Source organism: Tachysurus fulvidraco, chromosome 10 (genome assembly GCF_022655615.1).
Source record: "Tachysurus fulvidraco isolate hzauxx_2018 chromosome 10, HZAU_PFXX_2.0, whole genome shotgun sequence".
Lineage (NCBI taxonomy): Eukaryota > Metazoa > Chordata > Actinopteri > Siluriformes > Bagridae > Tachysurus > Tachysurus fulvidraco.
The window spans coordinates 24486420-24503759 of NC_062527.1; the positions used below are offsets into that span (position 1 = coordinate 24486420).

At 41.7% G+C, this 17340-nt stretch overlaps 1 protein-coding gene across 1 annotated transcript in view; it reads left to right on the forward strand.

Moving 5' to 3' along the window:
- Positions 1–7467: 7467 nt before the first annotated feature.
- The window catches only part of LOC125145676 (NLR family CARD domain-containing protein 3-like), a gene marked incomplete at its 3' end in the record, with an annotated part of 16086 nt that continues 6213 nt past the window's right edge, over positions 7468–17340 (forward strand). The window contains exons 1-5 of the mRNA XM_047819459.1: positions 7468–7520; positions 11364–11480; positions 11914–11962; positions 12219–12423; positions 12638–14408. Of these exons, the coding sequence (XP_047675415.1) occupies positions 7468–7520; positions 11364–11480; positions 11914–11962; positions 12219–12423; positions 12638–14408 (2195 nt within the window). The remainder of the gene's footprint in view (positions 7521–11363; positions 11481–11913; positions 11963–12218; positions 12424–12637; positions 14409–17340) is intronic.

A 17340-nucleotide genomic window follows, 5' to 3' on the forward strand; every position in this document is an offset into this window, starting at 1 on the left:
ATGATTCATTGTAATTCATTTCTAAATGTGCTTTTCTGTTAAATTTATACTTATTTTCAATTAGACCATAATTACAGGGACAGGTGCAAATGGATATGCTGGATAATATGTAGATTTCTCTTTCAGTTAGTCTATTCTTCCAGTTTACTGCAATTGTGGATACACAAACACACTGTGTAGCAAGTGCAATGTTCGCCTGTGCTTTTCAGTTGAAAAGAGCTGTCTCAGGGCCTATCACTGCAACCAATCACAGACCAACCACACCAAAAGTGACAGAACAAAAACAAAAGATCTCCTAAATATTTTCCTCTCAATACCCATATCAATAAATGCCCATTCATACATCATATTATTATGCACAGTAAGCAATCAACCCTGCAAATGAATGTCTAGATGCTCTGTATATCTGATCAGAAAAAGTAAGTACAAATACAGAAATTCTGCTCCCAGCAGAGCCCAACATTGCAATATTACAACATTTTCCTAAAAAACTTACTAAAATGTAAAAAAATTTAAACAAAAAAATTTCTCATGCTTTTTACTTCTCCCCAGCATTTTATACTTACTCTCATCTTCCTGCATTTTACCTCATCAAACGTGCCTCCACTGCAATCCTCCTTTTGTCTGGTCTTGCCATTTTTTCATGTACTTCTTAATTTCTTTTCCAGCCTTCTTGTGCTTTATTATTACAATTGCAGCTGGAGTAATTAAGTTCTTTTACCTTTCTCCATCATGCACCCTTGTCTCGCCCTTGTGGCACTGTCACGTGGTTCTGTAATTATTGCAGTTGAACGTGTATTCTTTTTCTAGTAAACGGGGTTGTGCAGGATTCCTTCTAGTATAGTTCTCAAGAAAGACAAGGCAGATATCAAGATCAGAGTATAAGTCCAATAAGTATAACTTCAATTAAAATGAAAATTAAATTAAACTTGATTAAAATCAATCAACTGCACATTCAAATAATTATATACTCAACCAAGCATTGACCTATTCAATTGATTAACTCACTAATAAATCAAACAAGATCAAATAAACCCTCAATCAATCAATCAATCAATCAAACCAGTTAAATCACTTAGATAAATAATCAAATCAAACTGTTGAGTTGAGTTGTAAACGTTGTTACATTGTCAAAACAGGAAAAAATACTAACAAATAAAAGTGAACAGAATAAATCATTTAAATTTAAATTGTTGTTAACTTGTCGGTAATTGTCTCATCTAACGACCCACTTATAACATAATGTATACACGGTTAGATAATGCTCCAAATTTTCAGCTTCTAAAAACTCTAACACTCAGAAAAGAGAGAAAGAAAAAACAACAATCCCATTGGAACCAAAACAATCTCTCTGTGTGTGCTACAAATGTCAGGGTGATCCTAGGCCTTACTGGCACAGAGTTACAGAAGCTAAAATGCTTTCTGTGAAAAAAAAAAAACTAAATTAGGTTATTAATGTAATTATAAATCATATTGTATTTATGTCTAGTCCTGTTATGAATTAAAAACAGATTTGTATGTATGAATATGCAGATGTGTGGACCCAGGAAGACAAGCTGATTGCATAGACTTTCAGCTAATGGGATCCATATAAACAAACACAAACAAAAAATAAAATAAAATAAAACAAAGACAATAATAAAATAAAGTAAAATAAAAATAACTTACACCTGGTGTAACACTACTGAAAAAACCTTCCCCAACAAAACGAACAAAACTTCGAACAAAAATTAGTCAAAAAGAATGGCCCAAGAATTGTTTAAATTCTTTAACAAAATTAAAATGATTTAATTTTATGTGAATATTTTTCCCACTAGGCATTTGTATCTGCTTACAAAAAGAGAAAAAACTCAGAAAAGCTGTTCTGTGTATGTGTGTGTTTGGGAATTAAGTCGTAACAGTCACCTTGCCAGATGGCCCTTATCGCTCCTGGTTGGAATCGTCTCCTTATTGGCTAAAGATATCAGAGTCTCACTACTTGTTACTGGCTGGCCCAACTGCCACACAAACGGCGGGTGTTCCGGGTATTGGCTTCTAAGCTTTCTATCTCTGCTCTACGGGGCACCTATTGGCTCATGTGAGGCTGGACTACAAATATGACACCGAATTTGTAGTTCATCAACTAGGAAGTGAGAGTCGGAAAAAAATGGACGGGAATAAACTCCGTGTACAGTGTTCGGTCAGAAAAATAACTATTGTAAGGCGAACACAGCAATTTGGATTAAAAGGCTTAGATACTTCTTGGACCCTTGGGGATTTATTAACAAATATTGAAAACTATGAAGCAAAGTGAATCAGATGAATCAGGTGAATCTTATTTTCACTCAGTGTGTCTCATACAGTTCTCTGCTATAATTGAATGCTTGTGTAACATAAATAAATGTTATGTTCTGCTTGTGTGACTTAGCGCTTTTTTCCGTTGCAACTCATTTTATAAGATCTTATAAGTGCCATAAAACACTTCACAATTGCTTGTTTGTACTTTATCACACATCAAACTGGATCGTCATTCAGTTTGACAATACACAAATACACATGTACACATAAACAATTCATACACATTACACACCGTACACGTATCATTTATGTATACTTATTGGCGTACACTTATTTATGAATACATTTGGCTCTGTCCACTTATCAATGTGTACGTTGCCGTATCCACTTATCATTGTGTATCGCCGTATACTTATGATGATAACGTGCACGTATATAAACACTTATAAATACTGGGTACTTTACCGTACCCCGGGGGCCCCCCCCAGCCCTACCAATCTAGGGCCAACGCGTTTTCACCACCTGCCCGTTCAGTCCCGGCTGTGAGTTATATACACACCGGCGGTACGCCACAGGAATTTTCAATCCTTAATACCAAAAATATAAATAAGTAACAAAATGTATACACCAGAATTCACTCATGAGTTTTTTTCTGTCACACACACACACACCCCTCACTCTGTCTCTCGCTCACTCTCTCCGTGTGTGTGTCTCTCACGACAGAACTCACTCATGAGATTTTTTCTGTCACACACACACACCTCTCTCTCTGTCTAAGTGTGTGTGTGCCTCTCACAACAGAATCCACTCATGAGATTATTCCTGTCACACACACACACCTCTCTCTCTGTCTAAGTGTGTGTGTGTGCCTCTCACAACAGAATCCGCACATGAGATTTTACCCTGCCACTCACACAGTCACAAATCAAAACAACTTTATCTCTTTCCCTTCTCATCCAGTTATTATACTGTATTTCACCCTTAAGAGTTCTTGACTTCAAGGGCAGCTCTCCGCCTCCCAGGGCCACCCCTCCCTTTCCAGGTCACAGATTCACTATGCACAGACTTCGAATATAACAGGCGTCTGCTTACCTTAATATTATACACAGGTCACGCTAGCCCCTTTGAAGTCCCATCTGGGGTGCCATTAAATATGTCGGAACTCAGAGCCAGTCTCCAAGTCGACACATCACAGGGTGATCTCCACACTTAGACTTTTTGGTTACTAAAGACTGTTTTAGTTAGACTTAACTGTTAACTCTATAATTACTACAGAAATACTGAGAAAACTCCTCAGACCTGGATGAGAATGACTTCTTTATTGTGGTCAATCAGCCAACAAATTCTAAGAGAAATTGCCAAATTAAAAGTAACAAAATTGCCAAATTAAAAGTAACAAAGTTGCCAAATTAAAAGTAACAAAGTTGCCAAATTAAAAGTAACAAATAAAAACCCCCAAAAAGAGCATGACATGCAAAATCAATCAAGAAAAACAAGAACTCTCGCGACGTCCTTGCAAAAATAAAATTCACCCACCTTGACCCGCGGACATGGGCATGCGCCCACGCGCACAAACCTTCGCCCCCGAAGAACCCAAAAAAAAACTTAGATATCTTCTCAATATATACCGTGCCGCTCCTAGGAGCCCAGGTGCCATATCACCTTATTTACCAGCCTTACCTCCTATGTTTTCTAAACACACTGACCCAATTTCCCCTTATTTCCCATTACCTTTCACCCATATGCCCATTTATGGATTTTCCTCTCCTTATTTTTCATGACCTTAGACTAAACACCTGGGCCTTCTTCAGTCTGCACAACAAGTTTATGAGCACCACATGCCCATTTATGGATTTTCCTCCCCTTATTTTTCAGGGCCTAGGTCTGTGGACCACTGTTTTTTTCATTCTACATAACATGTTATTGCTATGGACCAAGGTCTGAGAACCATGGTGTTCTTCATTTTCCATAACAATTTATGAGCTAAGGTCTGGGAACCATGGTCTTTTCCCTTCTACATAACAAGTTGTTATTACAAATGTGCTCAGACTGACTAGGCCTGACAGCCCCGAATCTGGTTGCAATAAAGATCTTTGGCCTACAACATCACCTACATATGTCTTATGACAGCAATTGTAATATTTTGCAAGGCCTAATACTTTACTTTGGTTATAGTATTGTAAGGAATACTATTTTAATTATTTCTACTAAGATTTTTACAACAGGTGACCGGACTCAGCGGAGCCATCTTGGAAGGTGCTGTGGATGGTGGTGTGTAGGATGATTCTGATGATCTGTAAGACAAAGAAGCCAAAGATAGAGAAGAAAACCAAGTGGTGGAAGCTGAAAAAGGAGGAATGTTCCACCCAGAGCCTGCCTCAACTTCTGTCTAAATTCCTCATAACATATCTGGCTGTCAGGTAGTGCTGCCAGATGACTGGGAAACTACAGCAGAAATGATCAAGGAGACAGGGAGAAAGGTGCTGGGTGTGTCATCTGGAAGGAGGAAAGAAGATAAAGAGACTTGGTGGTGGAATGAGGAAATTCAGGATCCAGAGTGCGGTTCTGATTAGTTGTGTGATGTGGGGCCGGGGGCATTGGACTTTTGCCCTCCAGCTTGTACTTTTGTCTGATATTTCTTGTCTCTGTCTGGCCCAGCACTTGTCTCGCTGTTTTAATGCATCACATATTAGATGAGGTGCACACACATTCATTTGGAGCATAATAATAAAAAAGAAAGTGGCATGTGCGGGATGACTGGGGATGGGTATGGATTTTGGGACCATGGATCCCGCAGCACCTCACCTTATTAGCCCTTTGTAATATGACGCCGGCGGGGGTCTATAATATGCCATGGCCATGAGGGTTATCAGCGGCAGCTTTATAATACCTTATCATTAATAGCTCTATCAATATTACCGTTATTATTATTATTATTATTATTATTATTATTATTATTATTATTATTATTATTATTATTATCATTATTATTATTATTGCTATTATAACTACTACCATTATCATTACTATTAATGGCTGTATCAGTATTATTATTGCTATTACTGCTACCATTTCTATTTGTCCTCTTCCTGATCCTTTGACCTCCCCTTCATTCCGGATGAAATGAGTATATTTGTAAATATGTTTATCATTACTATTACTGTTAATAATATTATTTCTTATTAATTGGATATTTCATTATTATTATTATTATTATTATTATTATTATTATTATTATTATTATTAATTATAATTACTATTATATATAATTACTATTATATACTCACACACACACACACACACACACACACACACACACACACACGCACACACGCACGCGTTTTGTTTTGTTGGAAAAGATTATCCAAGAAGAAGTGGGACATGGACAGGACTGATGAGAATAGACAGGAATACAAGGAATTACAGCGAAGAGTGAAGAGATAGGTGTCTAAGGCCAAGAAGAAAGCATACAAGGAATTGTACACTAGGTTAGATACTAAAGATGGAGAGAAGGACTTGTACAGGTTAGCTAGGCAGAGGGATCGAGATGGGAAGCATGTGGAGCAAATTAGAATTATTAAGGATAGAGATGGAAGGGTACTCACAAGTGAGGAGAGTGTCCAGAGGAGATGGAAGGAATACTTTGAGGAGCTGATGAAGGAGGAACTCTGTGGAACAGAAAGTAGATAAGATTACAAAAGGATGAAGTCAGGAAGGCTTTGAAGAGGATGAAAAGTGGAAAGGCAATTGGTCCTGACGACATCCTGATAGAGGTCTGGAAGTGTCTAGGAGAGGCAGAAGTGGAATTTTTAACTAGTTTGTTCAACAGGGTTTTAGAGAGTGAGAGGATGGCTGAGGAATGAAGAAGTGTGTTAGTGCCGATCTTTAAGTATAAGGGTGACATGCAGAGTTTCAGCAACTATAGGGGGATAAAGTTGATGAGCCATACAATGAAGCTGTGAGAAAGAGTAGTGGAAGCTAGGTTAAGGAAGGTGGTGGAAATTTGTGAGCAGCAGTATAGCTTCATGCCCAGAAAGAGCACAACAGATGCAATTTTTGCTCTGAGAATTTTGATGGAGAAGTATAGGGATGGTCAGAGGGAGTTGCACTGTGTGTCTGTAGACTTGGAGAAAGCGTATGACAGGGTGCCAAGAGAAGATCTGTGGTTCTGTATGAGGAACTCAGGAGTAGCAGAGAAGTATGTCAGAGTGGTGCAGGACATGTACAGTATGAGAGGAGCAGGACAGTGGTGAGGTGTGCTGTAGGTCAGACAAAGAAGTTCAAAGTGGAGGTGGGACTGCATCAGGGATCGGATCTGAGCCCCTTCCTGTTTGCTATAGTGATGGACCAGTTGTCAGAGGAGGTCAGACTGGAGTCTCCTTGGATGATGATGTTTGTAGTGAGAGCAGGGAGCAGGTGCAGGAAAACCTGGAGAGGTGGAGGTTTTGCTGGAGAGAAGAGGAATGAAAGTCAGTCGTAGTAAGACTGAGTACATTTGTGTGAATGAAAGGGAGGGAAGTGGAAAAGTAAGGTTACAGGGTGAAGAGGTGAAGAATGTAATTAATGAAGATATGAAACTAGTGGGTGCAAGTGTTGAGGATGCAGAAGATAGGGATAGGTGGAGAGAGATGATTCGCTGTGGCGACCCCTGAAGGGAAAAGCCAAAAGAAAAAGAAGATTGTCTTGTATAGTATTGTAGCGTCTGGTACGGGTCATTCAGTTTTTATGTCCCAGGCACCCTAAATTTCTGCAGAAGGTCAACAGCTCCATTTAGTGTGGAGTGAAAAATAAAAGATCTCATAATATAATCCTCACATTATGAGTCCACACACACACACACACACACACACACACACACACACACACACACACACACACACAAACACACGTCAGCATAAACCAGACAAACAAGTTAGACCAGTGTCAGTAAGAGTGAAATTCAGCAGCTCCATTTTGTGTGGAGTGAAAAGTAAAAGATTTGAGGAGTAAAAACACAGTGAGTATCTAAAGCTCTAATATATAAACACACAGAAGTGACACTAGATGCAGAAGAGTTTTGTGGGTTTGTACTGAAGCTTTAATGTACACAGGTTGTTTTATAACTTGATAGTGTGACTATTTAATTTAATTTAACAAACCGATGTTGGAGTGAAGTAAACGTGTGTCCTGCTGTAATCTGGAGAAGGAGACATGACCTCCAACATGAGTGTGTCTGGACAACAGGACTTAAAGAAAGACGAGAGGTGACTTACTTTTACATTCACCAGCAATAAATACACACCGTCTCATGGGAACACATCTGTATCTCTAAACACTCACTAGTTAACACAGGAACTCAACTTTGCTTTAAGGTGTTTAATAGCAGTGAATATATCACTGATCTGATCTAAGAACAGTTTAGACTAGGGATGTACCGATACCATTTTTTCTCTTCCGATCCGATTCCAATAACGATCCGATATCTGTGTTCTTTTCTACCTTTAAAACTACAGAATTTATACAACTCGCTTAATTATTAAGATTTATTTGTTTCTGGCAAAAAAATACAAAAATGTCCATTATTACTGGATGAAAAATGAAAACACAAGAAACCTTAAAAAAGTATTAATGCAGTAGTGTAAGGAATTATTTCTCTCATCTGCCACATGGACAGTATTTCTGAGCCCCTCTCCCTCTGCTCGTTTTCTGTTCTCCACAAGGCCTTGGGGAAGTCTCAATGAAACACACCAGTCAGTCTTTCAAAGAAAAGTCGAAACTTTATTATGTCAAACATGAATATATAGTAGTACAAAAAAAGGAAGGATATAATGTGTGTTTGTGTGGAGCTTAATGCTAGTATCTGCAGAAAATACCTTGACCGTTATCATGAAGCAGGAAGCCTCCCAGCTGCAGTATCAAGACAACCAGTGACATTAAGCTAAAGTGATGGTTGTCTATGCCATCTTGAGTCTCAACAACATGATCATGAAGACCAAATACTGTATGTACTCAGAGCCTACTTCTGCTTTCATGACTGTTTAATAGAGACACTGGGCACTGATGGGCTCCTGAGTTGATGTTAGAGGCCCGTCGGATGCAGTGCTCAACCAAGCGAATCACTTTAATAGTACCAAAAAGACAATATCTTATAAATACAATAAAAATAAAAATATAAACAGCAAGTCATATTATACAATTTTTTTCAATGTAAGATAGAAAAATCCAAAGCCTTTTCAGACATAATGTCATTAAATATGTCTTTAAGTGAAGTAACTTGTTAAAAGAACATTCTGCTTGTGTTAAGTTCAGGACAATCTAATAAAATATGTTTGACAGATAAGGGAATCTTACAAAACATACATAAAGTTGGGTCTTTTCACGTTTAAGCAAAAAAGCATGGGTCAATTTTTAATGTCCTTATTAAGAGCTTAGGAAACATTGTCGGTTTTCCTAACTGTTAAAAACTAATGGGTAACTACTGTAGCATGGATTATCTGCGGTCATAAACCAACAGAACAAGAAATATAATTTCCTAACATTCAATATCATAAAACACTTGTGAAATGTAATCCCTTGCTGTCTGGTTTCATTTGAACAACCATATGCAGCACAGAAGTCCGGCATCATGCATGCATGTGAGGTAAAGGAGCACCATACAAAGATGGCGGCGGTTTTGACGCACTTTTAGGACCCCAAGGCACTTTTAGGACGCCCATAGATTTCAGGAAGCAGGAGCGTGGTCAATGCTGTAGGTAAAACACGGAATGGAGTTTAATGTATTAGGGCATTCCTCAAGCAGAATGGATTCGACTGGCAGCTGTAATGTGTCTGTTTTCCTGTGTTTTGTTTCGCTGGACTTGCCAGCCCTTCTACCTCCTGTCCCTGTTCACAGGCCCAGAGCACCACCCTGGCTGCCAACTCCGTTCTGGTCTCTGGCTCCACCTCCAGCGCCACCCTGGTCTCCGGTCCCGCTCTGGTTTCCGGCTCTGCCTCCGGCACCACCCTGGTCTCCGGTCCCGCTCTGGTCTCTGGCTCCACCTCCAGCACCACCCTGGTCTCCGGTCCCGCTCTGGTCTCTGGACCCGCTCTGGTCTCTGGTTCCGCCTCCAGCACCACCCCGGTCTCCGGTCCAGCTCTGGTCTCTGGACCCGCTCTGGTCTCTGGTTCCGCCTCCAGCACCACCCCGGTCTCCGGTCCAGCTCTGGTCTCTGGCTCCGCCTCCAGCACCACCCTGGTCTCCGGTCCTGCTTTGCCACGGACGCCCGAATGCTCCACAGTGCCTCCGCCCAGACCAGTCCCGTGCACACCCGTGATTGAGCCAGTTCCCATGGCTACCGTACCGGCAAGCTCGGCTGAGGTCCGTGCTAACCGGCTGGTCTCCAAACTGGCGGATACCCCGATGAGGTCGGCTCGGGCGGCCAGCATCCCTAAGCCGCCAGCTGGACCAGACCGGGTCGACGGAACCTGCCGGGTCGACCGGGTCGACGGAACTTGCCGAACCGACCGGGTCGACGGAACCTGCCGAACCGACCAGGTTGACGGAACCTGCCGAACCGACTGGGTCAACGGAACCGACCGGGTCGACGGAACCGATCGGGTTGACGGAACCTGCCGAACCGACCGGGTCGACGGAACCGACCGGGTCAACGGAATCTGCCAAACCGACCGAGTCGACGGAACCTGCCGAACCGACCGGGTCGACGGAACCGACCGGGTCGACGGAACCGATCGGGTTGACGGAACCTGCCGAATCGACCGGGTCGACGGAACCGATCGGGTCGATGGAACCTGCCGAACCGACCGGGTCGACGGAACCGACCGGGTCGACGGAACCTGCCGAACCGACCGGGTTCACACCACACCGTGACAGCAGCGCTAAATAATAAAAATAAAAGTAATAAAAAAAAGACATATGCACTGAATAAAGATGGTAAAAATGGGTGGGTCCAATATTATTAGTCTTAAAAAGTGGGTGAGTCCTGTCCCACCCACATATAATGGTTCCGACCCCCATGACTACGGATATCGGATTTGGATCGGTCACGCACCACCGATACCCGATCCACTCAAAATCCTTGGATCGGCGTCGATACCGATACAAAATATTGGATCAGTACATCCCTAGTTTAGACAAATCATTCACTGAGAGAAGAGTAAAAAGGACTGTGTAATGTGGAGTATAAGAGCAGGGGCGGTTCTCGGATTTCATCTTTAGGGGTTTTAGCCCTCAGTGAGAATTTAAAACAAGAAGAGTTTTATATTATATATTATATGACTACATAGTAAGCCAAAAGTTATGGTATTATTTAAAATGGCAAAAGTGGACACCAAATGTTATACATGATGTAATGATGCCAGTCTTGAATCAGATAAGTTCATGTATGTGTGCATTCTCTACAAACAGTGTGTCCGATGAATGCAGTCAATAATAAAAAATATTCACATGAAAAAAAACAAATCAACAAATGTTATTTTTTGTATTGAATGGATTGTTTGCATTAATATTTTGTATGTGGTACAACTCTGGTAACAAGAATAGTGAAATTTCACTGCTTGCCATCTTTGCGGTTTTTGCAGATTAACGTTAGAGATAAACGCCTCCAGCTCTGACTGTGCGTCCTAATAAAGCAGACAGCTGAAGACGCACTTTTGAAAGACTACAACACACGCGCATAAAAGCAAAGTAAAAAAAATCGCTCTTGGATCAAACTGATAAATCATTTTCTTTCCCATCGACGACACGTCCTGCATTTTAACGTCATTTTTATTTGTTTATTTATGAAAGTAAAAATTATACTGAGATCACAGACAGGGGGCTCTGAAGCCACCCTAAAAAGGGCTAGAACCCCCCTGCATGAGAGCAGCATACCTTTGAGTCAGTGAACTCTACAGGCTTTAAGACCCAGCTGAGTCAATTAGCTGTGATTGGGACTCCTGATATCAGTGTAATTCCTGACTTATGAGGCCTGTCTCCTGTTTGAATAAGTGTACAGACTGGATCTGAATTAAAAAGATGGAATTATTGGTGTTTAAAGATGAACACATTGTTTAACAGTGCTGAAACAGCTGAGTATTAATTACTGCTGATATTTCTGTTGTAATTCTAGAATGATGGAGGGAAAGAGATCAGACTCACCAGAACCCAGCTGTGTGTCCATGAAGAGTGACGAGTCAATGGAAGAGCCAATACGCTTCAGAGACAGAGACAGTTCTACTGATGTGAGGTCAGTATAGTGAGGTGTTTTACAGCAGTGTTCCACCTGATCAAACTCACTGGTCTCAGTATGAAGCCCTTCATGAGCTTTATCAGGTGTTGAAGCAGTAAAACACTAAACTGTGCAGTGCTGCAGCTCTCGGACTGGCAGTGAGGAAAAGTGCTTTAAGAGTTCAGTTCAGTCTGCAGTCCCTGAGCTGGAGGGTCTGTGGTGCTACAGAAGAACATTTACACCTGGGACATTAATGACTATATAAAGATTTTATTCATTTATTCAAACATTTGTTTCTAAACATGTTGGTGTCAGTTAGGAAATCCTGAAATCAGTGTATTGTGTTAAGAGGATAGTTTTAAATATCTGTGTCTGTATTTATTAGTGTGTGATTTGTGCAGCTATGAATACATATAGTCCATATTACATGATGGGTTTTGTTTGTTCACAGACCACAAAAATCAAACATCAGCACAAATCAGCTGGACTCTATATTCAAGGTGTGTGTGTTGTGTTTAATGTGTGTAATGTGTGTGTTGTGTTTAAAGTGTGTAATGTGTGTGTTGTTTTTAAAGTGTGTAATGTGTGTGTTGTGATCCCTTGTAATGTCTTGATGTGCAGCAGCATTATGTGTAATCAGTTGTATGAGTTTTAAATGTGATAATAAAAATAGACTTTTCTTCTTGTGATAAAATAAAAGTCTCTTTCACTGTAACATGATAATATTTAGATCTGTTCCTGTGTGTTTCAAACCAGGAGCTGGAACACAAAGTCATCACTCTGATAAAGAATGAGCTGAAGAGGTTTAGGAAGCTCCTGAGTCCAGATTACCCAGCATGCACTGAGAGGGAGGTGGAGGATGAGGAGGATCTGCACAGTGTCAGAGACGGAGCGCTGAAGATCACACTGCACGTCCTGAAGAACATGAACCACACAGATCTCGCTAACACACTGCACAACAGTAAGAGCTCTGAGTCATGACTTTATTCCATCAGCTTCACCTTAGAGAGAGGAAATAGTTTTAGATATGAAGACTTTTAGTTTTACATTTAATTTTAATATCATGTATCTGTTCATGGTCCAGCTTCAATAATATTTAGTACATTAGTCAGGAATTAAAACAATTTTGCATTATAACTATTTATTAGTAAACTAGATATTAATTTGTTTATTAGAACTCGCCTCTGTGTATCAGCCAAAGTTGAAGTCCAATCTGAGAGAGAAGTTTAAAAGAATTAATGAAGGAATCTCACAGCATGGAAGCTCAGCACTTCTGAATGAGATCTACACTGAGCTTTACATCACAGAGGGTTGGAGTGGAGACGTCAATAATGAACATGAGGTGAGACAGATTGAGGCAGCATCCAGGAGACCAGCAACACAGGAGAAACCCATCAAATGTAATGAGATCTTTAAAGACAAGTCCATCAGAACTGTGCTGACTAAAGGAGTTGCTGGAATTGGAAAAACAGTCTCTGTGCAGAAGTTCATTCTGGACTGGGCTGAAGGAGAAGTAAATCAGGACGTCACCTTCATGTTCCCACTTCCCTTTAGAGAGCTGAATCTGATGAAGCAGAACAATCTCAGTCTGATGAAACTTCTTCATCAATTTTTCCCAGAAATAAGAAAACTGGAATCAATAGACGGTTACTCCTACAAAGTGGTGGTGATCTTTGATGGTCTGGATGAGTGTCGACTTCCTCTAAATTTCCAGAAGAATGAGAGATTGTGTGATGTGACAGAGTCAGCCTCAGTGGATGTGCTGCTGACGAACCTCATCAAGGGGAATCTGCTTCCCGCTGCTCTCCTCTGGATAACCACAAGACCAGGAGCAGCCAATCAGATCCCTCCTGAGTGTGTAGACCAGGTAACCGAGGTACGAGGCTTCAGTGATCCTCAGAAAGACGAGTACTTCAGGAAGAGGATCAGTGATCAGAGCCTGGCTGATAAAATCATCACACACCTGAAGTCTTCAAGAAGCCTCTACATCATGTGCCACATCCCAGTCTTCTGCTGGATCTCAGCCACTGTTCTAGAGAGACTGTTGGGTGAAGCAGAGGGTGGAGAGATCCCCAAGACTCTGACTCAAATGTACACACACTTCCTGATCTTTCAGATAAAACAAAAGGACCAAAAGTACCATCAGAAATGTGACCCTGATCCTCAGCAGACCAGAGAGAGTATCATGGCACTGGGAAAACTGGCTTTCCACCAGCTGGAGAAAGGAAACCTGATCTTCTATGAGGAAGACCTGAGAGAGTGTGGCATTGATGTCAGAGAAGTGTCAGTGTACTCAGGAGTGTGTACCCAGATCTTCAGAGAGGAGTTTGGTCTTCACCTGGGGAAGGTGTTCAGCTTCGTGCATCTGAGTGTTCAGGAGTTTCTGGCTGCTTTATACACGTTTCTCTCCTTCATCAGCAGAAATATAACAGAACATCAAGCCTCTGATGTGTCTGATCTTTTCAGGAAGTCAAACATGTCTGATCTCCTCAGGAGTTCAGTGGACAAGGCCTTACAGAGTGAGAATGGACACCTGGACCTGTTCCTCCGCTTCCTTCTGGGTCTCTCACTGGAGACCAATCAAACTCTTTTACGAGACGTAATGCCACAGACAGGAAGCAGATCTCACAGCAAACAGGAAACAGTGGAGTACATCAAGGAGAAGATCAGGAAGAATCCATCTCCAGAGAAATCCATCAATCTGTTCCACTGTCTGAATGAACTGAATGATCATTCACTAGTGCAGGAAGTACAAACTTACCTGAACAGAAGAGATTACAGACCTTTCAGTGGAACCAGACTCACTCCTGCTCATTGGTCAGCTCTGGCGTTTGTGTTATTGACCTCAGAACAGGAGCTGGATGTGTTTAATTTGAGGAAATATGATCCATCAGCTGAATGTCTTCTGAGGCTGCTGCCAGTGGTCAAAGTCTCCAGAAAAGCTGAGTGAGTATTTTTATTTATAAATGTATTACTGCATGGTTTATTATTTTAATGCAACACTGAACTGCACTGTTTGGATTAATGTTAGTTAATAGTTCCTCTAATCATCTTTACACAAACCTCTGGTACTTTTACAGAATCAGCTTTTTTTTTTATTTTATTGCCAGGCATGTTTACACATGCGAGGAATTAGTTTTAGTGACATAATCTCCACAGTGTAACAGGATGTCATATGCAGTATAGAAGAGATTGTATGTACACATTTACAGGTGTGAAATGTGCAGTTTAAATAGACATATGAAATATACATATGCAAATACGTATACAATATATACAATTTGTATGTACACATGTGCAATTGTGAAATGTGCAGTTGAAGTAAACATAAACATTCAGACAATATGTATGTATGTATGTACAGAGTGCAAGTATGAAATGTGCAATTGAGGTATACATAGTGCAAATATTATGTGTTGTGTGTTCCATGGTGTTAATTGTTCATCAGGTGGATTGCTTGAGGGAAGAAACTGTTCCTATGTCTGGTCGTTCTGGAGCTCAGGGCTCTGTAGTGCCGACCAGATGGCAACAGTTCAAAGAGAGATTGTGCTGGATGTGAGGGGTCCAGAGTGAGTGTGTGTGCTGGATGTGAGGGGTCCTGAGTGAGGGAGTGTGCTGGATGTGAGGGGTCCAGAGTGAGTGTGCTGGATGTGAGGGGTCCTGAGTGAGTGTGCTGGATGTGAGGGGTCCTGAGTGAGTGTGCTGGATGTGAGGGGTCCAGGGTGAGGGAGTGTGCTGGATGTGAGGGGTCCTGAGTGAGGGAGTGTGCTGGATGTGAGGGGTCCAGAGTGAGTGTGCTGGATGTGAGGGGTCCTGAGGGAGTGTGCTGGATGTGAGGGGTCCTGAGTGAGTGTGCTGGATGTGAGGGGTCCAGGGTGAGGGAGTGTGCTGGATGTGAGGGGTCCTGAGTGAGTGTGCTGGATGTGAGGGGTCCTGAGTGAGTGTGCTGGATGTGAGGGGTCCTGAGTGAGTGTGCTGGATGTGAGGGGTCCAGAGTGAGTGAGTGTGCTGGATGTGAGGGGTCCTGAGTGAGTGAGTGTGCTGGATGTGAGGGGTCCAGAGTGAGTGAGTGAGTGTGCTGGATGTGAGGGGTCCTGAGGGAGTGTGCTGGATGTGAGGGGTCCAGAGGGAGTGTGCTGGATGTGAGGGGTCCTGAGTGAGTGAGTGTGCTGGATGTGAGGGGTCCTGAGGGAGTGTGCTGGATGTGAGGGGTCCAGAGTGATTTTCTTTGCTCTTTTGCTCACTCTGGAGGAGTACAGGTCTTGGAGAGTGGGGAGAGTTGTGCCAATGATTCGCTCAGCAGTCCGGACTACCTTCTGTAGTCTTCTGAGATCGAATTTGGTGGCTGAGCTGAACCAAACAGTTACTGAGGTGCAGAGTTTGGATTCGATCATGGCAGTGTAAAACTGTTTCAGCAGATCCTGTGGCAGGTTGAACTTCTTCAGCTGATGAAGGAAGTACAACCTCTGCTGAGCCTTTTTCACAATGGAGTCAATGTGAATGTCCCACTTCAGGTCCTGGGAGATTGTGGTACCCAGGAATCTGAATGACTCCACTGCTGTGACAATGCTGCCCATGATGGTTAGTGGGGGAAGAGCAGGGTTTCTCCTGAAGTCCACTATCAACTCCACTGTCTTGAGCGTGTTCAGCTCCAGGTTGTTAAGGCTGCACCAGACAGACAGCCGCTCAACCTCCAGTCTGTAAGCAGACTCGTCACCGTCCTGGATGAGGCCGATCAGTGTGGTGTCGTCTGCAAACTTCAGGAGCTTGTCAGATGGGTCATTAGAGGTGCAGTCATTCATGTACAGGGAGAAGAGTAGTGGGGAGAGAACACAGCCCTGGGGGGCGCCAGTGCTGACGGTGCGGGTGCTAGATTTGAGTTTACCCAGTCGCACTAGCTGCTGCCTGTCTGTCAGAAAGCTGGTGATCCACTGACAGACAGAGGAGGGTACGGAGAGCTGGGTTAATTTGGGCTCTAGTAGTGATGGGATGATGGTGTTAAAGGCAGAGCTGAAGTCCACAAACAGGATCCTCACATCACTCATCATTTACAGGAGATTGTTTCACTTTTTACACTAACATGTTATATCTGAACTGAGGGCTGGGCCACATGGACAAAATCTTATAACATCATATGAGTCATTTTATAGCTTTTATATATGAATCATTAAAAATTAAGAGTTCTCTAAAATGTATATAAAAATATCTATACAAAATAACTGCATGCATTTAAGAACTAAAGACATTTCTGAGCTAAACACCAGTGAAAGACTTTTTCTTTTCTGTTTATATTGAAAGTGACATTTAACAAAACTCTCACAGATGAGAAAAACATCAGACTGACAAAATGGGACCAATATGGATAGAAAATATAAAAAGTAAATACTAAAACACTCTAATGTTCTTCAAGTATCTCTTTATGTTGAAGTTCCTCATCTTTTGTTGTGTGTGACACAGTGTTGTGGGGAGATTCACTCTGTCATGGCTTTTTTCCTCAATTGTTCTTTCTAATAAAAATAAAACCTAAATGCTTTTTAAAACTTTAACCCAATACGAAGGAAAAACAAAAGTCTCCTTCAGTCTGCACTACTGCTAAACTTTACCAAGGACTGAGCTCCTGGTCAATAAAACATCAATCATCATTTTGGACCTCGACACATTGGACAGACAAAGTGGGAAAATGTTCAGCTTTATCTTCTTATTATGTTAGAAACAAGCTAGGCAGCGAACTCAGATGTGTGATGAAGATTTTCTTTCTCTAACACTGACCTGTTTGTAGAGGATGGAGTTTAAATGTGACTTTTTATATGAAGACTTTTATTTTGATGGGGTTCTTTGTTCTTTGCTTATCAAGTATACAAGCAGGTAAAAAGAGAGA